Consider the following 21,913-nt stretch of genomic DNA (forward strand, 5'->3'; position numbering starts at 1 on the left):
CACCATCGAGCACCGTCATCGTCCAATCATATTTGTCATATCAAGGCACTGTAGGATTACATAAACTACGTTTGCCAATTGCTATGTTTACGTATTACTGAATGCGTTATTTTAAACTTGAAGGTATAAACGATATTTGCTCATAAGGCCTTGTTTAAGCAATTACTGCTTGCATTAAAGTTCATTGTGTTAATGTGGTCCATGTCCAAGCTTTCTAGACTTGTGTCGTGAAGACTCCGTAAGTAAGTTACTCTTCTTCAGGGACATACCGTTATATTGACGATTAAGATTTTAAGACATTATACTTTCGTGTATTCTTTCTACGACGTAGACATAGCGAAGAAAAACCCTTTATCAGCCCTACGCGCGTAGGTAAAATTCTATGAGGTTCTTGTCTTGCCCCATGTTTTAATGATGCCGCGAACATTATCTGTTCTATAGAATCTGCAGGGTCATAGTCAACTTAACTAGAATTCATTATACCTACTGGTAGGCAAGTTCGAAGGAGCGTACACGAGATTCCCCTGCCATTCGGTTATCCCCTCTCCTATTGGTGATAATCTTCTGCAGCTCCTATTTCCATACCCCGTCTAGACGAGACATTTCCCTGAAGAAGTCATATCGGAATGAACTCCGTCGTCCGCTGTCCGAAACCTGACTGCATAGAATATAATGTGAGACGCTGTGTTGACTCGTTACTGCACAAAAGTTCGATTGCGGAAAGACAATGATTATTACTAGTTTTATTCCATGCACCTCCCCCTCGCTGTTTTACCAGCTGTCTTGCCATTGTGTTATGTATCGTGCCATATCAAACTAGCTACCCGCAGTGTACAAAGAGCATTTCCATTCCGTCAGCAGCTCGTATGATACACAGGCCTGATCTGGTTTTATATATCCGTATAGTAGTAATACTTTTGAAGGCACGACACATACGTGGTCCGTGGCACGACCTATACACACGTAAATACCATTAGCATACAGGCACACTGAGGGACCCAATGCGAAATTAAAGGCCCAGAAGGTGGGCCGAAGCTTCGACGAACTAGACCTGAGGATCGAAATTTTTTAATCTTCTGTTACGATAACTTCAGACAATGTGAGGACAGCGAAAACGACGCCGCGTCGTTGGAAAGACAGGCAACGCCGAAACGGAGGCTTCTGCCAATTGAAAAAGACATTAGAAACAACGACAGTGGACACAGCGTTTGGCGTATCCGGCAGTAGCGCACTGCTATAGAGAACGGGTAGCGTCCATATGGACTTTTATAAGTATCGTAGACTGTTTGGTTTTCTGACGGAGCTTTTTGAAGCTGCAAGCTGACGTCTTCGTTTATACAGCGCGTCTTCTGCGACTGGCGACTAAACGGCGATAAACACGAGAATTGCCAATTCATTGGCAAAGACGCCGTCGGCCTGAGAACGTCACTCGTGTCACTACAGCGTTAAATTATTCCGCATTCGAAGAAATATTTGTTATCAATTTGTTGTCGTCGATTATTAATATCGCCCGTAGGTGGTTCATGTATTGTTTGCAACAGGGTATATGGAGTGTGTCGATAAAATGGCTTTTATGTGTTCAAGCCTATGCTGATTGCGGCGGAGATGTATCATTGAACAGTTATTGAATTTGATTGTCTGTTGAACTTTTTAAAATTTATATTGTACTTTAGAAGTCTATTAAATTAATTTAAAAAAAAAATTGGCCAACGCTATAATACCACAAAGCGTTGTAGAACGCCTACTCGGCAGAAATTACTGTTGATGTCTCTTGATGGTGACAAACTTTTGGAAAACAAGAAGGGAATAGGAATAGATAGGAACAGACGGAAAACGTAATTAACGTCAACGAAGGTCACAATTATAGGGATTAGTATCACCAGGAAAAGTTTTATACGCAGATCGCGTCGGAAAAGATTGTGCCTGCAGATGACAAGCTTACGTTCGATGGTAATTAAGATATACTGCTATAGCGTTGATGCGATCGGGGTTTGAAGCGCCAGAAAGGTCAGGGAAAGAACCTTGTGAAGGTCGCGAATATATCTCTTGAGTTCGTCTCTCCCCTGTTAGCTTCCTCGTGCGGTGGTACAAATACGTCTAAGGCTCTTTATGCTGGTTTCTAAAGCGATGGTCGGAGATGGCTCTCATAAGGGATGACACTAAAGTGGCAATGATGCGGGTTACCGCTGGTTTTGGCGTCGCCATCATATTGCGTCTCGCTAATGGTGTTCTTATAATGAGCCTCAACGTCATCCACAGTAAGGCCCAGCGAAGCTTGCCGTTGTGACACCGGTAAGCCGGTCAACGAGAGCCGACCATTGGGAGTGAGAAAGCGGCTGGTTATGCCCCATATATCTGGACACGCCATATGGTGTGCATATATCAACGACGTCCGAACAAGAACATACAAACGGTCATGCGGCCAATAATATTAAGCACTCGACGCTCTCGATTGAAATAAAGACACGTCCATTTTAGGCACACCGTCTCCGTCTGCCTCCAACGAATTGATAGCACAAGGACGCAAACAAGAATTATAGCCCAAATAGCTAACGCGAACCCACAAAAGTCGTTTTCGGTTTTTTATATCTACTATACACATCCGTTCCCATATGTGAAAAGGTTTTTTTTTTTTTTTTTTTTTTTGTATTTTATGTAATTATCATAATAACTAATTCATTATGACATTTAAGTCAGACATAAAATGTCAGGGGTTAGCTTCAAATGTTTATTGTTTAACTCAAAGCTATGTTCTCTAATCGCATGTATATGAAGTTCTTCAAGTCTACATATGAGCCTGCGATTGTGTTTGAAACGAATATTTTGCATATTATTCACAAGTCCATAAACTCTATCAGGTTTGCAAGCTTTCCAATTTTTTTTCTGTTTTTTTTTTTGTTCTGCGTTCTGTTTTCTGTTTGGGCAAAGTTTCTCGAAATACTTTAGCGTAAGAACCATAATCGATTTCAACGTACCACTGCCCCAAGTACTTTTGCCCATGATATCAGTTCAGTTTCCTAGAAACTTTATTTTTGACTTCTTGCACAAAAATCACGCTGTCGGGGGTATTGCTCGTTTCGATAGACATCCATCTGATCAAGAAGTATTTCTTAAGACATCGATCTGGTTATGCCATAATTGTTCGAATTATAAAATCTTTTTTTGTTTATAGCGTTAATTTAATGGTAAGTGGACAATAACTTTGGTAGTCAACCGTCCACGATTTTAAAGTTTTTTTTTTTTTAATAAAGCACTGAATACCGATGGTTTCAGATCGTCGTCTGAGCGAAAAGCTAAAATATTTGCTATTATTTTAATTCAGACTAATCAGGCTATGGATTATTTTATTTTGCTAAAGCTTTTTTCACCTTAGTCTGAATATTTCCATTTGACCGGCATCACCATTTGGCGACCGCAAACCTGGCCTCAGCTAAATGCTGCGGTGATGACGTTAGATAAGGCGCTGGATTTACGAAATAAGGCTCCGGGTTCGATCTCAATGATAGTTCAGTAATTTTCTCAACTTACTTGAATTTTGATCATCATCCAATCGCGCAATGACAGTTATAGTTGACTATCGTGAGTACCAGATCATCTAATGTCCGTCATAGATTCGAAATAATCGCTATGGACAAGAGGCGAGAAATAGGATAACTAATCATGCCGAGAGGTCTTATCCATCGGCGAAACAATGCCGTGGAACTTATTCCATGGAAGTAAACAACCCAGAAATCCTCAGATCTTAATATATCCTTAAGTGTATATGGCTTCGCTGCTAAGGTTTCCATCTTTGTTTCGTAAAAGTCTGGAGCTCTTACGTATAGTGTATGGCGTATTACATTAAGAAGTATATAGACACATAGGGCGAATTACAGAACAGGTGCTTAAGCCTAGCACCTGTGCCCTCCGCCCAGTGAGACAGCTCTTGCTACGTGATTACATCATCACTTCGCACACCTAAAAAGCTATGTACTAGCTATGTTTCGCGAAGAAATTTTAATGCAATGTATACAAAGGTAGGGCAATTAAATTACAAAATACTTTATTGAGCATATTGAGCATTGAGTAGAGTATACTGAGCGAAACAAAAATCAATCTGATCAACAAGGTGCAGTACTATAGTAAAAAAATCATTAGAATGCCCTACAGTGTTACCCGTAAAAGGAAAGTATTATGTCCAGGCTCTTTCGGAATAGGTCCAATATAGTCAGCACACGGCAGCCTGAAAGCAAAACCATTCCCTTTTGGGTATCACAGCCGTGCTGCCAGACAGAAGCAAATATCTTAACAGATGATGTGTATGTTAAAGTTAAAGCATGGCAGCTAATGTAAGCCGTTTACCGAGCGTATAAGTTCTATTACATCATCTAAATACAGTGCATAGAATACTATGTGCTGAGGCAAGTAAGACGAAGCCTTCCGATTTAGGATATATGTAAAACGATTATGCAAGCACGTAGATTTAATTAAAATATCATTTGCCTTGGTATCGGTACCAGTACTTCCGCAATCGATAGGATTGCCCTTAGTGTGGCAGAAAACAGCTTTCAATGTACAATATTACCTGTAAAAGGTGACATACTATTCGCAACGTGACTACGCTATAAAATGATATCATAAACTTCATATCATAAATTCAAAGATCGTGAAAAAGGCGACCGAATAGGACTCAAGGTCCCATGATTATGAGATCGGCGCTCTGCCCAGCCTAAACACCTATACAAGGAGCAAATCTTGCATATGATCCAGGTGTAGTAATCTGTACGCTATGCTAAAAGTCTACAATCATGCATGACATGCTGCACACGGTTGGGCTTTTCGCCCCTGATAGCATGACCTGACCTGACATGACTAACCTGTATGTGAAGTTTCGCTGAAGTCGAACGCTCTCAGGTACGAGACATTGTCGAACTGGTGTACCTATAAGTCGGTATAGCGACAACAGAATTTGCTCGGCTACCTCCCGCACCTGATAGGCCCGTAGTAAAAAGGGTTGTTAGAGATTTTGCCAGTTACTATAAGCATGCTAAAGAGGATACTCATCATTTGAACATTTTAGTGCATCCGACACCGTCGCATGCGAGACAATTTTGAGAGCAGGCAAAGGTCGATATCGTAGACCTTTTCAAACCCAGTCGACCTTTAGATCGATCGGGTATGAAATGGTCCTTTTCAACATTAATAAGTGTTGTTAATAGTCACAGCTGTTATTCCTGTATTAGTACTATTTTTGTCATTGTTATTATCACTATTAACTAAACGATTTTCGGTATAAATTGTGCTTAGATTTAATACTAATCACAATGCGGATGTCGATCAATACCTGAATTGCAGGATGGGATAGTGCTCGGATTGCAAAGTTCATAACTTGGGTAAATAATGGATCCCTGAAAAATAAACATAGTATGACGCACAACATTGAATATCCCGGTACAGTTTTTCAACTTCTCGTTATCAAGTTTATTCAACATAGCTGTGTCTGTAAAGTTGTACGCGGCTCATAGTCTACTGGTCAGTATATACCAACGTAAATATATACTTGTATATTATAGAACTAATTAATTCGCCCTAAGATGTATCCAAACTATAAAAATATCAGCATTATGCTTTCTGTGCTTAATCGCTATTTACTGTTTAAGCGGGAAAATCAGTGTTACTCACGTGTCGCTCAAGGGCGGCACCCTGGTAATGAGCTGGTCGACAAGCTCTGCCCGACCTTGTGCCAGTCGCGGATTCGTTGTATCCGTAAATGGCTTTAGGATAAGCCCGAGCACGCTCTGCACAGTCTGGAAGGAACACGTAGATCGATCACAAATCAACTTTACGCGACCAGCATAACTACAACACGCTTACTATACGTGACACTCACAAAAAACTTTCTCGTAGACAAAATCTCGACTTGTATCAGATGTACGACGCTGAGATTTTTAGCTTGTTTTGATGGAATTAAATAGAATCAGTCTGCGCTTTTCGAACAGCAGAGCACTCAGGACGGGGAGAGTCTTTTGGATTCTGTTACGACGACAGAACAGCGACTATGATCATTGGACTTATAAGGCTAGGGTATTACGTTAATAAAAAGCATTTTGCACAGAGTTACATCACGTCGCCTCGGATCATGTTTCAGACCTTTGTTATTTTGAATGATTTAATTCTATAATTATTCATGAAAAAAATAGAAAACCTTAATATTTTTTAGTTTTTTTTTTTTAGTTTTATTGTAGGTAAGCTCTATGAAAAGTATACTTTTTCTTAATCTTATTGATCTTTATTCCCAACGCCCACAGACTGAACAAGAAGAAAATCAAAGCTCTCGGGTCCAATGAAGTGCCCATAGCTAGGTTCGTTACGACAGGGGCGTACAGCCACTTGTAACAAAGCTGACTGCATGTCCAAGTCAAAATGCGTATTTCTACGAATAAGCCGGATTTATAAATCAGGCATTGTTTAAGAAGACTGGGTAAACTCTGCTACCAACTGAATAAGAAATTCTAAAGCCAACTTTTACTACTTCTACCTTATGGTCTTCGTAGTCGACCATTTCAAGCAGGAACTCCTGCGCGACGGACTTGAGTCTTGGCGCAGCGGCATCGCCTAATCGGAATAGAATTCGGGGCACCAACTGTAAATGGATATACAGAAGTATGCACGTACATATCAGCTAATTCGTGCGGTCTTTGTACCTTATCTAAGATAATAGTTACTACCATTTTATCGGTGTATGACGTAAGGCTCAGTCCCTGCAATTTATCGGTCATAGTATATTTCGCTTTGCGTGAAAAACAATTTAGTTTCATTGTTAACTGAACGATTGCGAAACCGTTATTGAGCCGTTATATACGTGAGCTAGCTCTACGTATCCGCAACAGAAAGTGCTATATATACAAGTGACGCGGGGAAGGGGCTGCTATAGCACTTCAATATAGTTGAGGTGGACAATTGGCTTTATTCAGTTCTTGAGACTGCAGTAGACCAGAGCATTAGACCATCGTATGTGACATTTGTCGTGTAGACGTTAGAACTCGTTATTCTTTAACTGATTGTATCGTCAGCGCGGGATTCCCGTTACACTAAACCACCTTCCGTTGTTGTCGTCGTCGTTGTGGTGTTTGCGTTTTGTAAAAGGACGAAGCTTACTTTTTTTTTTACCCTGTTCCCAATATCTGCCTGCAACGCACTTCTTTCGTCGTACGTGTAGACATTGCTCAAGAAACGAAGTTTACGAAGCACGCAAGTTTACGACGTTTTACAGCACCTACATACGTATGGAAGCGTGTAAGTCGGGTATCGTTCCACATGTAAAGCGTATCTATAAATTTCTGCTTTCCGGAGCGTTCCGTTTAGCCTACCTATCGGCTAGCGAGAAGTGAGCCGGACGGCATTTGATAGAACACGGCAGACGACCTGTCGCTGGTGATTACTCGCTATTTAGTAACGTATTATTGGTGTAGTAGCACTATTGATGTCTGATCATTGTTTATAGTTGTTTTCTGCGATGCATCGATACAATGTTTGTTGTACCTACCTTGTTGATGGCAAGTGTGGTGTCGACTCGGGCCGTCCGTTGAATGATTGTAAATCGTGTGAACAACGCTTGCATGACATTGAGCGCTTGAATAAACACCTGTGGTAAGCCAGTATGGTAACAAAGTTGCCACCCATGGTCACAAATCACAGTTGGATTAGTCGTTGTACACCGATATAGAATCCATGAAAATAATGTTGGATGAGATGATGCGAAATTAAGCGAGCGACTCCCTTTCTACACCCAGCACAAGTATATACCTTATTTTATGGATACATATGAACAGTGCACCTTGTGGGTTGGCACCTGCGACTTATCGTCTGTCGCTAATATAGTCGCCGTAAAAGTGGGCTCCCTTTAGGTCGCAAATAGTAATTGGTGCAAGTACAAGACATATCACAGATCAGATTGGAATCACAGACACGATATGGGCCAGAACTTTGTTCAACAATGGCAAGGGTTTTATTTAACATTAGGTTCGGCCAGGGCTTAGAGCTGCCGTAATGTCAAACTTATATATGTCATCACCTATCGGGAGAATCCAAAGTCATATGATTACATAACATTGCCGTGACACTATGCTCTACCATGCCGCACGTAAAGCTGTTGACAACTAATTGGTTTCTAATGGTAACCAGAATAGTAGAAATACTTTAAATTATAGTTACTTCTATATTGAGGTTCTAGATCTTCTACAATTAGTTCAAATTGCGACGATTCATCGATGTGTAGGTATTACCAGACATTAGTAGCCAGTACTTAAATGGAGCTGTTTCATTACTCTACATTTCGAGGCCGTATAGCTTTGTATTCATATATAAAGCTTATTCATATAAGTTAAAATTATACAATTTCGCATTGTATATCCGTACGTTGTCACTTGATGCGTCCGGCGAAGATTTAAGAATGTAGACAAAAAAAAATAAAAGATCATTGCATTGAGATGCAAATTATCGGGAAAACATGTATAACGTTTTTAAGGGAAAATACTTACGGAGAGGACTTTGTCTCGGAAACCACGTTGAAGAAGGAACACACTAGCACGGAGAACTTCCTCAGGTGAATGTCGGCTTCGGCGTGCATTGTACCTTTGGGTAAACGATATGAAACAGAATGAATCTGAAAATAAGTATAGAGACAGCAGGAACAAGACCGCAATGCGGGTCTGTTCAGCTGACACTCAGCTTTGCACTGAAAATTTGCTTGCATAAAATAAATATTTCAGCAAATTTTGAAGATATCAATACGAAACATGGACTAGCTTGGTGGTCCAATAACTTTATAGGAAAGCATGACTTTATTTTATAAAAAAAAGTGCCTATACACCTCGTAGAAATATCGGAAATAAGTATTATGTCCACTCGTCGACCTCGATATCTTCAAAAGAGAATTCTTCATTATCATTTACTTCAGACATTTTCAGCGCATAAAATCGTTCATCTCAGTTTAGATGGGTATATTGGAGATAACAGTTGTGCATGATTACGTTACTGACGTCTGCGGAACATACAAAATAAGCAAGAACAGACTCTCATATTCGCCCTAGTGAGCATTCAATAAACTTGAATAGAATTTGGTGTCTATCAAATTTTATGACGATTAACGTGATTCATGACTCAGCAAGAAGAAAGGCATTTTGGAGTAACTTCACCTTTTCTCCAGGCTATAAAGCAAGTGTTTGTATAAAACGATATGTGATCCTTGGCGCACGTGTGAGTAAGGATTTACCGTACGTGTATTAGAACTGAGTAACAAGGCCTGAACAGTATGTTATGACTCCCGTTAGTTACCTCTTCCGTGCCATTAACTTCTTTATGTAAATAGCTCTTTACGAGTACTGCACTTACGCGAGGATCTTTCGTCCCTCCTTACCACCGCGACCTTTTGCAGCTTAAGTCGTCCGACTTCCTTTTTATATGTTTAATGGCAATCTACGGGCCACTATAAAGACGGGCTGCAGCTTTGCCCAAATGTTTCACTTGGTATTTAGGCGGTTTTACGGAACCCTTTTCCTTATTTCTATATTAGCATTATACGGTCACAAAGAGGAAGATTTATATGTATATATACATACATATATATGTGTGTGTGTGTGAGACTAGAGCAGGAGGCGCAAGATCTTGGAGCACATCCACATTTTTGTCGTTTCTTCTACGACCTCTACGGAAATAAATGGAAAAAAACGGGAACCGTTCACTGAGGACATGGAAAAGCCGATTTGGCGAACCTTCCCTCAGAGGTGATAATGAGCAAAGGAGAAATAATGTCTCGCTATAACTATCATTTCGCAACGGGTCGTGTGTCATGCTCATGTCACAATCAGCGACCTCTTTTTTGACGGGCTGACAATAAAACGATGCTGAAAATAAGGTGGTTGGGAAACTGCTGAAATACCAGTTTATGTGAGATAATAAGTGGTCTATATAGGTCATATAGGCATAGGACTATTCGCCTCGTAGAGCATTTACAGTTGTTGTTCCGTCATTAGGTACTTAGGCATTAGTAGGCATAGCAAGCATCCATACACCTGTTTCCACGTATAGATTTATAAACATACAAAGGTCTTATTTCCTTCGATGCATAAATATGGGGACTTTCGCTTGACACGTAATAACTAGCGGTAATCCCTGCAAGTCTATGAACAGTTGACGTAGCTGAACAGGGTATCGAGGATCAGTCGATTTCTTAATATAAGCTATATATAAAATGGAAGGGCAGCGTTGGCACTGCGCGACTACATCCCAAAAATGTTTTCAGCGTTAAGTTTCCTAAAGCTTGGTTCCAGAGGGGTCACACCCTACAACGACTACCTGAAACTATCGTACAATTAAAGAGTGATTCCCTAACGTACTGTTGCCTAGAATAGGTTAGGCAATCCTTGCCAGCACAGTAAACAAGGCGCCTGTTTTTCCTAAACCTACGTTCTACTTCTTCACTACTTTTGTCTGCTCTGTTTTTTTTTATTCTCATCTATTTTTTCTCCTCCCTCGTGTCCTCTTACTCTCTTAAAGGAGGTGAATAGATTGACTGGCACATCTATATTTCTTCACGATGGAGGACACCAGTGATGATGAGCCGAACTGCTCACTACCAGAGCTAATTATAGTGCACTTCCTCTCCACAGTACGGGCAGCAGTAGCAATGTGAGGGCTTGCGTCACGTTATTTGCTGTCGGCTTGAACTCAGCAGAGTTGAGGTAAGCTTACCGAAGTAATAAATGAAACATATGTATTTTATATGTGGTACCTATGCTGTCAAGCCTTGTTGTGTTCCTTCTGTTTGCTAGTCGTAGAGGTGAAGGTAGTGAGGATACACGAACAAAATGAAGTGTAGATAACACATATGGAGGAAAAACTGGCGACTACAGGCGCACGTTTAAACTTGGTTTGAGCTCCTGATTGATTTTTGTCTATAAAAGTTACCGCCGCCACAACGCTTGGTCTGATGAAACTTACATATCTAATACAGCTACTTGCAACCCCACACACACACGCAGAGAGAGACTATAGACTCGAGCGGACCAAGAGCCAGCCAATCTGTTAGTGTACGGCTGGCAATATTCAATATTGCCCTAGTACCGTAAAGCCCAGCGGCTCATTTTCTTAGCCTGTAGCTATACGTGTATACATGCATATTTTAGTAGTAAGAGCACAAGCGGTGCTATCCAGGAACTAGCGACGGCTACCCGCTAGTTATTGTCATCGGTACATCGTTGGCTACTTCGCCTGCTATGCTGCTTTATGGCCATGCATGTCACGTCCCCCTGGGGCTCCAGCCCCAACGAACTGTATGGCTGCTACCTGGGTGGCTATTTCATGCAAGAAGATACTTTACTGCAGCACTCTTACGAGCAATCGCGTTCAGAGGGAGAGACCTTCGGGAAACAGCCCGCCCGATATGAACATGGATGGATATGTATGTCGGTATATGTTACATATGGCTGTGCGAGTGGTATATACCATCGGCTCGTTACTCTATAGCTAACTAAACTTTAATGCACGTATTCATGGTAATGCGTAGAACAACGATTTAGATAAATTGTTCTTTCTAAGCGAAGTACGCGAGGCTTCAATGTGCGAGCATCGGTACAGCTCTTGCTGTTGATGTTATCCGTAATCCCTTGCAAATACCGTTGGTGAAGAATGGGTGGATCGTTCTATTTCCGAATGTACTGCTTTATTATTTTCATTACATTGTATTATTTGTTTTCGTGTCAATACGAAGTGTGATTACCTGTCGACCACGCGTAACATCTCCTTGAACGCGTCTTCACGTTGAATGAAATTACGCGAGTAGAGTTTCTGTACCATGCGTAATCCGAATACCTCTATAGGCAGAGAGGCTTCCTGACGATCCTTGAGAGACATTCCACCGAGGACGAGATCTTTGTCGAATTCCTCGACGTCATCCGCGGTCGCTCTTGATGAAGACAATAGTCGGGACTCCAGAGCGAACTGAGATAGTCCGGTCGATGGCGTCGGCTTAGGCAGCCGTGACTGATACACAACCTTCGAGGACGGCGCAAATGGCAATAACGTGCAAGAAATTACACACACGTGGAGAGAATGAACAAATTTTTATTTGTTTTAATCGATGTATGATATTGTAAATGTTGTTTTTTTACTATCGATCGCTAGACTGTTGAGTTTTATTGTGTTCGAAGAACGCGTATGAAGAAGCGGGAAATATTAATACACTAGATTGTCTTCATATTTCATGGGTATTTATTGTAAAACAAAGTGGACATGTTTAATTTATAGATTCTGCCCTGTTGCAAAGTGTCTTCATTAAATTTGCCTGGTTGACTTCCGTGAATTGAACTGGGACAATATGGTTATTTCGGCCCGTTATAGCCAACGGTCGATTCTCTTTATGACCGTGCCTTTCAGTATAGTATCTTTTTGCTCTCATCGTTGTAAGCGATACATGAAGCTAGATGAAGACAATAAATGAGCTTATACCTATGAGGCCATTTATGTTTAGCCATGCACTTATTTCGATGGCCATGTCTGATCTAGGGGCGCTCATTACTCTGATTTGCCTTTTAAACATCTATAATAGACACAACAATTAACTCTATCAATAAATTTGCAAGATCGCCCGTGGTACCGCTTACTTCTACCTGCGTAATCGACGTTTCCTTAAAAATAGTGAAACAACGTAATGTCGCACGAAGATTCTACGTTATGCTAAAACGCTTGACTAACTAATCTTCATTTATATTTCTTATAATTCTCGCCAGGCCTTTGTTTTCGCAACGCGCTAGCGTAAGCGTTCCTATTTGACTGAGTATATTGTATGGATTTATAACGTTGTACCTGGCTAGAGGGCTTAACGTTGCACACGCATTGTTGTGCTTGCTTCTAAGGAAGGTCAAGCAACAATGAGATAGACGTAACAATAATAGATCACTGTGACATTTGTGTGTCATTTTTAAAATTATCTGTTGTTATCAAGCTCAACACACGTAAATGATAAAGGCTGGTTTCCCCCTGCTTTTTTTTACGACCGTAGAAAACCGGTATTATGACTGTTACCATATTTGTCGACTCAGAAACATCTTTAAGCTCATTAGAACATTTTGAAACGACCCAGATCATGTATAGTAAATAATTCGAAAGCAGCTTACAGAACAGGATCTAGCGAAGAAACCTACACTTTATCTTTATCACGACAATATAATCTTACACTAGACGTTTTCAAGTACCGCTTTGGAAATTATGTTGGAAAATATAACAATAATTCTGCTAATTCTATTGAGAATGTCAGTCATCAATTAATCAATCAAATCCGAGTTTTAAGGCTGTACTCGTAACAACGTGGTAGAATTATCGAGGTAAACTATCCTGCTTGACTATAATATAATTAGAGAAAATATCTGTATAAACAGGACGCGTTTATTCCAGGGATAGATATCGACTGTATCGGGGAAAAACTAGATTGCCTGGTCTGCACGCATATGCCTTTGAGTACAAAGTAATTGAGTCTGTAACCGCCGTCACTCGTTTCATCTTTACAGCATAGCATGAGTCCGCAGCGTATCTGCAGGGCTAAATGACGCGATCGTATTCCTTGCCCCCCCAGGTGGCAACTTCGAGGCAAGAGCATCCATCTATTGCGCTGTGTTAGGCTCATCAAGGCTGGGCAAATGGGTGTCGCGTGTGGGCTCAATAATAAAGTATGCGATGAGTTTGCAGTACGGTCATGGTACGGCAGGTGTCATGACCGTAAAGCCAGAGTCCGTCGCCGTCACATTGCGAACAACGTTTCAGCATTAGTCACTGGGCTTCCGACTTACCTTCCGGTCCTGTGGTTTTGACATATTCATGTCTTTGCTGCCGTTGATATTCTAAGAAGGATGTCGCACAACAGACAAAAGCAAACAGCAACAGACAAAAACAATCGCACCGAAAAAGAATGTTTATTATATATGGCTATATAGCTACTATTATATGGTGAAGACATGTGTAGAAAATGATGAGAAACACGAACTGCTAACCGAGAACCTTATGAAAAAGAACTATTAGCAGAATTCACAAGATACAGACGTCTGTAACTTGAACAAGCACAGCGAGATGACAAGCAGCACTCGTCAACGTTTAATCTAGATATTTGCAGGTTAATCGCGAAATTGAAAAAAAAACCTCAGTAGACTATTTTTTGTGGATCGGCATTTCTGGCCCGTTTCTATATTCTGTTATCTAGCTTTGACTTGATCAATGCAGTATTGCATTAATGATGAGTATCGCATTATGACCATAGATATGAGCGCGTCTGAGAACCGGAAGCGTTCATTACAACCAACACGACCGATGACACGAATTGTATGCGTTAAATAATTATTCAATGAAATTTCGTTACATTGAGAACATTTATCGGCGGGAAAAACTTCTAGCGAGCTTTTTTCCCTGTTTCCTTTGCTTTGAAGGCCGTGTAGCACAATGCCTTCAAGCGGATTTAGGATGTTAGTAAAAATCATCCCCGTCTTTTTGTCCTCTCAGTTTGGACCAGCCATGCACGCAACAGCTGATCACTTTGTAACTGACAAAGCTTGCTTGCTCCAAAACGCACTAGACGCACCGTAATATACGACTACTAATGGAAGGAAGATAGTAGGCATGTTTGCCATAGCCGATGACCCCCGGTATTTTCAGCGAAGGTGAATTTTGGGTTATTTGTTTAAGCAAACTATTTTCGAAAGTTGTTGTTTTCCATTGATATTCGTAAGTACTTCAATGTTCCAGCCGAGGAAATTCAATTTCGTATGATCGCGTTGTTTGATATTGCGAAAAGTGCCTAAGAGAAAAATGTCTGAATTGATTAAAGTCTCTTTGTTCATAGCTGTTTGTTTCATTGTACATTAGTTTCTAAACTCTCAAAAGATAACGTACCTTACTATAGTGGGTTGTTGTGGTCATGTTAATTTGTTGTTGACCGCCTGCGGTGACGGTGGAGACACCTTTCTCTGGCGAAGGCACCGGTCCAGGAACGACGGAATCCCGTTCCGGATTGTACTGTAATGGTAACGAATAGTATGTCATCGAAGAAAATGACATTGAAACTCTGTGCCGTCCCCTTCCCTATGCTCTATAAACCGATACCCGGCGATGCTATTAGGCGCTATGAGACGTCAAAGCGAGGTCAATTTGTCGCTGCGTTGAGCATATGAGTTACAATAATAGAGTACAAAAATAATTCTGATCTGTAAACGCTTCCTCGCAGAGCAATTTCCTTTTGAACTCACAGAGATTGTATCCGAAGATAGCTACGTGCGTTTCCAATTTTCGCTTCGTACCGCTTGTTATTGGACGCCAACTAATTTATATAAACCTCGCGAATATGAGGAGTTCTGTGTCTTTTGCGGTGGTCCTTAAATTACGAGAAAAATATCAGGACATAGGACCGGTTGTGCTTTGCGTAGTGAATGTGTTCGTATATATTTGATAGGTTTTCTATATTCGGGTATATTTAAAGTGTCGGCTTTTAGTATTGGCTCTTCTAAGTGCACATTCATCCTGTATCGGCCGAAGCATGCCACAGGGGCTTTACACGTAGACTGGAAATGTGTCAGCTTCATACGCAACAGGTAAAGATCCACAAATAACGACTTGTTTTTTTCTTCTTGTGTGCATTTCCACACCACGCGCAATTTAACTTTTTTTTTTTACGCAGTACGAATTTCATAACTATGCATGCATTTTAGTACAAAGGCATTTTTTCATTTTCCAATTTCAAACTTTACATGGAGGTTTATTCTAATTGTGGCAAAGCTTTAGCCAAGTGCTTAGTCTTTGCCTTTTACCATTGTCGTCGCTTTCGAAACATTCAATACAGATATAGCGCAAAGAGTTAATACTTGTTTCGAGAAAGCCTTTTTTTTTTAGGTCCGATTGATTTTGTGTTACTGTAACACTACGAAGGGTACCATTTTTAGCATTAGGAAAACAAGTACCAATGATAAAAATAATACTGTCTGACGAATGGCTTAATAGCAGGTAGTAGTATGTGATTTTCTGTGGAGTGAAGCAGACTAATCACGATACAGTAGCGATCGGGATAGATTTAGCCTCCAGAATTTGAGATAATCTGCAATTGTGTTGCAGACCCAGACCTGACCCTGTTCGGGTTTGAATCGGCATTACCAGCTAAGTCTTGCCATGCGCCCTCTTTTTAAAGACGCCCGCTTCCTATCCTGTAGTTTTTTTGCCGTCAGCTTTAAGAAGAGGCGCTACGTCAAAACATGCGCTGGGTCCTTAAAGCATCATTTCTCTGTATCACACGATAATAGCACCTGGTTAGCAGTAGACGCTGACTAGCATTCAGTGTCTTTCAAGAACCATCTTTGTTCGTTTCGTATGCTTATCCTAACTAAAGAGAAAGTCCTAGCTAAGAATAATCGGTTTTGTAAACAAGCGTCGCGTCGCGTGCCGAGCACTCCTTATCGTGTTTTATGTGTGCCACTGCTCGCCAACATACTGTGTACTTGACGAATATTGCAGCTTCTGTCACCATCGCCGCTATCAGCGCTGTACGAATCCTTCAATCTTCCTTCGGGCAGTACCTCTGGAACGGCAAAAAACATTTGCATCCATGCCCCCACTGGTCACCCTTGGCCGTCGCGACCGCCTTTTATTAGCTCCCTCGGGCCCATGGCGGATATATGTGAATAGCCAGAACATACACATGTTTATAAACACAAATGAAGTATTTACAGATAATCCGACCAGCAGCAAGCTACACAGTACACTCCTGAAATTATCGCACAGTTGCAGGGCCGCTTTGTAGAGATTATGTTAAGCACAAACCTGCAAGAAAGCAACGCAGGCGTATAGACCGAGGTGGGGGGTGGGCTAATCAACGCATCTTGTTCGGGATAGGTTTCACTAATGCAGGATTCATTGAGGGGCGCTGTTCCTTCGCCTCTACCTTCCATTAGACAAAACCGCTATTAAAAAAGTTTGCATATACGTGGTGAGGGACGCGTAAAAGTGGGGATTGCTTATAGTTTTTCCCAGCCACAAAGCTCACCAGGTACCCTTGACGTCCAACCGCTATTTCCGCTAACTTCTGCATAGTAATACCGGCTTAAATCAGGCTTTGGGTCGTAAAGGAAGATAACGAACGCAAACGAGTGGCTTGATTAAACATTTCGCAAGGTCCACTTATCCGCAATGGCTGAACTTTTTTCTGCAGTTTTCAGCTCCATTTCGTGTCCTCTTTTCGTACCGAAAAGGTGACGCTATCTTTTGGACGTCTAAACAAATGAATAATAATGTTAATAAGATAGCAACCTAATCCAATGACCACGAAGCAAAAAAAAAGCGAGCTCGCCATAATGAATCTACTTCTTGCCCAAAGAGATGTTCTGAGGTTCATGACTAAGACTATTTCGATTTACTACGTGGCCTACTCGCATTCAAGGGGTTCACTCCAATCTCTCGTTTTGTTTTTTTCCTTTTAGGTACTTACTTCGTACGCAGTGGAAGTAGCAGATAGGTAAAACGTAAAGTACTCTCTTACTGTAGAGATTAGAAAGTTTAAGTTAGCTGTATAGATTTAGCTCATCATTCTCACGACGCCCTTAATCTAAATTATCTAGTGTAGCAACAGGATAATCCTCGTACTATTGTCTGGACGCAATCATTGCTGGTCAATCCTACATATGTGCCAGCCGGCTTATCAGTTGGCAATCCTCCTTAAATAACAGTAGAAGGAGCAGACGTACTTTTTTTTTTACAGGTATTTTATTGCATGCTTTACTGCAATCTTCCAAGGGAAACAACTTAGAGAATTTTATTAATGACGAGCTGAAACACCGCATAACTTAAAAACGACAAAAAGTGAATTAGAGCAAATTTGATTTTCTCGAAAGTTATTTAATATCAAGAGAGAATGTTACATTCGAAATACGATCCAGTTCTATTAGCTATAAATGATCTAAATCAGAAACGTACAGAGTCTTCACTTTTCTTCAATTTTGATGTCAAAAAGCTGTCAATTTTATAAAAATTCGTTGTCCTGCTGCAGCTTTCGTTCCTTACGAACGATCAGCCTTTTGGTCAATAGTGTTTTGGTTCACAGAAGATGTGTTTACTTGTTTCAGATTTTGTATCTGTAAAAAATCGTATTGATAAAATACGACCTTTTCAAAGTATATCGTATTCAGAATTTTAATGAACGCAAAGACAGGAGGACTCAAAACATGTACTAGCCTTTACTTTTGTTTCCTTTATTTTTCTATTCACTACTCACCCCCTCCATTTCCATAAGTTCTGGGAGACGCAGATGTTCATATGCATTCATGCGATACGTCTGCATATCGTCCTTGATGCGTCGCGCTCGATCAAAATCTTCAGTTTCCACCGCGGTCTGCTTGTCGATCATCATTTTAGCTAACCTCTCGCCTACCTGTAATCCATTTGCGAATATCGATTAGGCTAGATGTTGTACTAACATATGGGTATGAACTTACCACTACTTTCAGCAGCTTCGAAGTGAAGTTGTATAACAACGTTATGTTAATAGGAAGTGGTCGATACTTAGGGTCTAGTGAGTGGCTAAATCTCTCAATGATAGTTCCGCACTGCGAGAAACGTAATAAGGAAAAGTAGGCTGATTTGAAATGTTAAACGATGCAATAAAGCACAAGCGAGTTGCAGTTCCTTTTCGACTCATACCTTTTGTAATTCACCGATAGCATGCTTGAGTTTCTTGGCGAAGATAAAGCGTTCCTCTGTAATCATAAAACGATCAACGTCAGGAAGTATATCATTAGACAGGGGGTTACCCACAGGCTAAGAGCTTGGATACTTTTAGCCTTGATTGGTTCAATATGGCGACTAATAATGCGTATATATTCCTCAGACGTTCATTTACACTATACGTTTTAAGGATCACTTTTATTACGTGAATACTTATATGCGGGAGAACAAATAACAGTCTAAAATGTTCCTTAAATATAGCCGGCCAACACTTTCAGCTAATGACTTCGGCTAATGCTTTCGGCGACAGCTTCTCACTGAACTAGACTTTTCTACCCCTTTCACAACCGTATTTTCCTGGCTCCCTCCCGTTCCCGGTACAGTCTTTCACTCTCATACGAGAAACTTCATATCTGTGAATCCTGCCTGATTTTTTTTTTATTTCTCTTCCTATTTCACTATCCTCAGCAAATCTTTTCTGTCAGTAGAATTACGTCCGCAGGGCCTGCCTCTTTCATGCGTTGAGTATTTTTGTTGGATTCCCTGTTCCCCGTAGCGAATTGAGAGTAATTGGCTTACTGAGACGCCACTATTGTACGGGTTTCTATGTGCTTTCCCTACATGTTCCGCTGCCCAGCCTCATTGGCGCCACTGAACCACCGAGTCTGGCGAACGGGTTGAAAAGAAATCTGTGGAAAAAGAAAAGAGCAAGCACTGACAAATTACGCCACTTTACGCTCCAACAGGTATCCGTTCAGGTTGAGCAGACGGCGTCGCCGACTCGAAATAGGTTGGGCTAATATTGCAGAGTGATCAGACGACGAATGCGGACTTGCTTGCATATCATAGTATACGTAAGGGCCTGCATTGCGTGTTTAGATCGACATGGCTTGAAATGGTGAAGGAATAGGTATAAACTCGGCCCTTTTCTGACGATTCCTTCGGCATACGACTCTATAAGGTCGTCTGTTGTTGCTCTTGATGAATCATATTCAAATGCAGTCTGTTTTGCATTTGCTACACGACGAATGCCTCCATGACCAATGGATGAAAAGGAAGGCGCAAAAAACAACCGACCGTCGTTGCCTGCAGGACCGATTCAGTAGCAAACAACAACGCCACATCGAAAAGTTCGCTCGAACGTGAGCGAAGACGCAAGTAAACGGGGATCAATACGCATATATTGCAAAGGTTCCTTGCTGTTACTTCTAGCTCTAAGTGCGAAGCTCATATCGCTTCCTCCTCTATATTCAGCCAGCTGAGGAGAACATTATCGCTGCTGGTTGAGTAAACAGTAACAGGTTACCAGTATTCCTGAAGATTGCAACTACATAGTGATGAAACCTCCACCATACAAAGCTACTACATGATGATGCACAGTCGAGTACGAAGAACATTATAAAAAACATTTGGCTTGCTAGAGTAGAGTCATCTGGAAGCCAGCTCGAGCTATTCACTCATATTAATAATTGCTAGGTCATATTGTGGTTACTAGGACAAATACGAAAGTGAACTTTTATAGGAGGATACTAGTGACAGCCATACATTTGGCGTTCCGTAACGTCTATGAAGTTGTCGATGTATACAACGTACCGTTGATCGCGTCCCGCTTTTTGTGCTCAAGTTTCCTCAGAATCTGAGCGACCTCTCCGTCGACGTACATATCAAAGGCCAAGTCGTCCATCGGTGAGATTTCCTCGTTTCTATATGAGCCGTAGAAAATAACAAAGGTCTATTAGTAGTGTAAGGTTTGTTAGTATTGCTGCCTTAACAACGGCGGCTTATAAAGTGCACCCCCTGAGCTAATGATATAGCTAGATGTATAATGAACCGAAAGTGAGCTTACAGTTATTCTCTGTTTAGTCTTTCGTTAAAAAAAGATAGATTTATTCTCAAAGTACTTTTTCTTATTGGGAACCTGTTCTTTTCTCGACTACAAATCCACGTTATCGTCAAAGGTAAGCTTCTTTGGTGCCTTCAGTCCATTGCCATATCTAACTATAATAACTTTAATTGGTATTTCTCGTAAAAAATATTTTCGCACTACATCTTAGTAGATAAGGTACCGTTGACGCGTACCTTTTAATAATGCTTTGCCAGTTTGCCTGTAATATAAAGAAAAAATGTAATGTATGTTAAACCTATGTTTCACTGGTTAAACAGACCTATAAAAAAGCATAATTAATATTAGTTGGGGCTAAGCTTTACATGAGGGACTTGGCGGGATTAGCCCCCTTTAGGTTTACAAGAAAAGCCTGTTATGAATTTGGTGGCCGATTTGTCGGCTCCTAATTTTGAAATACTCTAATCAATAAGGGCTGAGCAATTCACGTACGATTATGCTTCTTTGAACTACGACTGTCTAATTTTCGTATAGATAAATAATTTGATATTGATTAACAATACAGTTTAAAGTGGCCTAATTGCGAAAACTTAACTTCTACTGTTTGCCATTATGTTTGAAAAATTAAGTAGGCGGCACCCTTATAAGATGGGCTAATTTATATTCTTAAAACTAATGACACGTTTAGTGGATTCTATCGCTCATTGTTACTGCTCAATGACCTAATTTGAGACGTTACGAAATCGTATGACGAAGAACTTTAGTAATGCAGTGTGTATCTTCATCATTAATAGCATGGAGCCAACCACAATTAAATATGATGGTTTTTTTTTTATTTGGTAGAAAAAGCCTCATGTTGAGATTTGAAGCCGCAACCTCTGGCTTCTTTGGCCAGAGACCTATCCGTTCAAAAAATTAGACTAGGTTTATACTTAGCTAAAAGTAGATGCGGCATTGAAGTTTCGCATAAGCCTCTAGAACACGTAAATATAAAACGTGTGTTCACCCTGCTATGTGTGCTGCCAACGATGTAATTCCACACATTAAGTACACACATTTTACTCGTATTATGATTAATATATCGTTACTTTTGAAAATTGCACATACGCTATCACAAAACGCGGCGTCTTCAGGAGCGCTCTAAGCTTACACTTCTGTCAGCGTTCTCGTTTCTGCGCTAGAGGCCAGACGTTAAACTTAACGGCAGCTCTAGACGTAAACTTTAAGCATTTGAGTTTCCGCTCTGCAATACTGGAGCAACTAAGTTTGTTAATGCCAAAAAGCGCCTTCGCTCATACGCTTAGACAACATTCTTCAAGAAAAAAAAACATTAAACCGAAAAAA

At 40.7% G+C, this 21,913-nt stretch overlaps 1 protein-coding gene across 2 annotated transcripts in view; it reads right to left on the reverse strand.

Annotated features, from left to right (window-relative positions):
- The window catches only part of LOC111253285 (centrosomal protein of 104 kDa), a 99,425-nt gene that overhangs the window by 16,018 nt on the left and 61,494 nt on the right, over nucleotides 1–21,913 (reverse strand). For both annotated transcript variants that reach the window (XR_015330087.1, XM_022812462.2), the window contains exons 6-18: nucleotides 20,806–20,831; nucleotides 20,320–20,429; nucleotides 18,703–18,758; nucleotides 18,278–18,433; nucleotides 14,917–15,039; nucleotides 13,824–13,874; nucleotides 11,759–12,033; nucleotides 8,520–8,613; nucleotides 7,526–7,624; nucleotides 6,518–6,622; nucleotides 5,662–5,786; nucleotides 5,324–5,387; nucleotides 4,857–4,969 (exon numbers count right to left, since the gene is read on the reverse strand). Coding sequence is in view for 1 of the 2 variants with exons in the window: in XM_022812462.2 (XP_022668197.1) it covers nucleotides 4,857–4,969; nucleotides 5,324–5,387; nucleotides 5,662–5,786; nucleotides 6,518–6,622; nucleotides 7,526–7,624; nucleotides 8,520–8,613; nucleotides 11,759–12,033; nucleotides 13,824–13,874; nucleotides 14,917–15,039; nucleotides 18,278–18,433; nucleotides 18,703–18,758; nucleotides 20,320–20,429; nucleotides 20,806–20,831 (1,397 nt within the window). In the remaining variant the exon portion in view is untranslated. The remainder of the gene's footprint in view (nucleotides 1–4,856; nucleotides 4,970–5,323; nucleotides 5,388–5,661; nucleotides 5,787–6,517; nucleotides 6,623–7,525; nucleotides 7,625–8,519; nucleotides 8,614–11,758; nucleotides 12,034–13,823; nucleotides 13,875–14,916; nucleotides 15,040–18,277; nucleotides 18,434–18,702; nucleotides 18,759–20,319; nucleotides 20,430–20,805; nucleotides 20,832–21,913) is intronic.

The sequence above is a fragment of the Varroa destructor genome, unplaced genomic scaffold, assembly GCF_002443255.2.
Source record: "Varroa destructor unplaced genomic scaffold, Vdes_3.0 BEIS01000006.1, whole genome shotgun sequence".
Taxonomy (NCBI): domain Eukaryota; kingdom Metazoa; phylum Arthropoda; class Arachnida; order Mesostigmata; family Varroidae; genus Varroa; species Varroa destructor.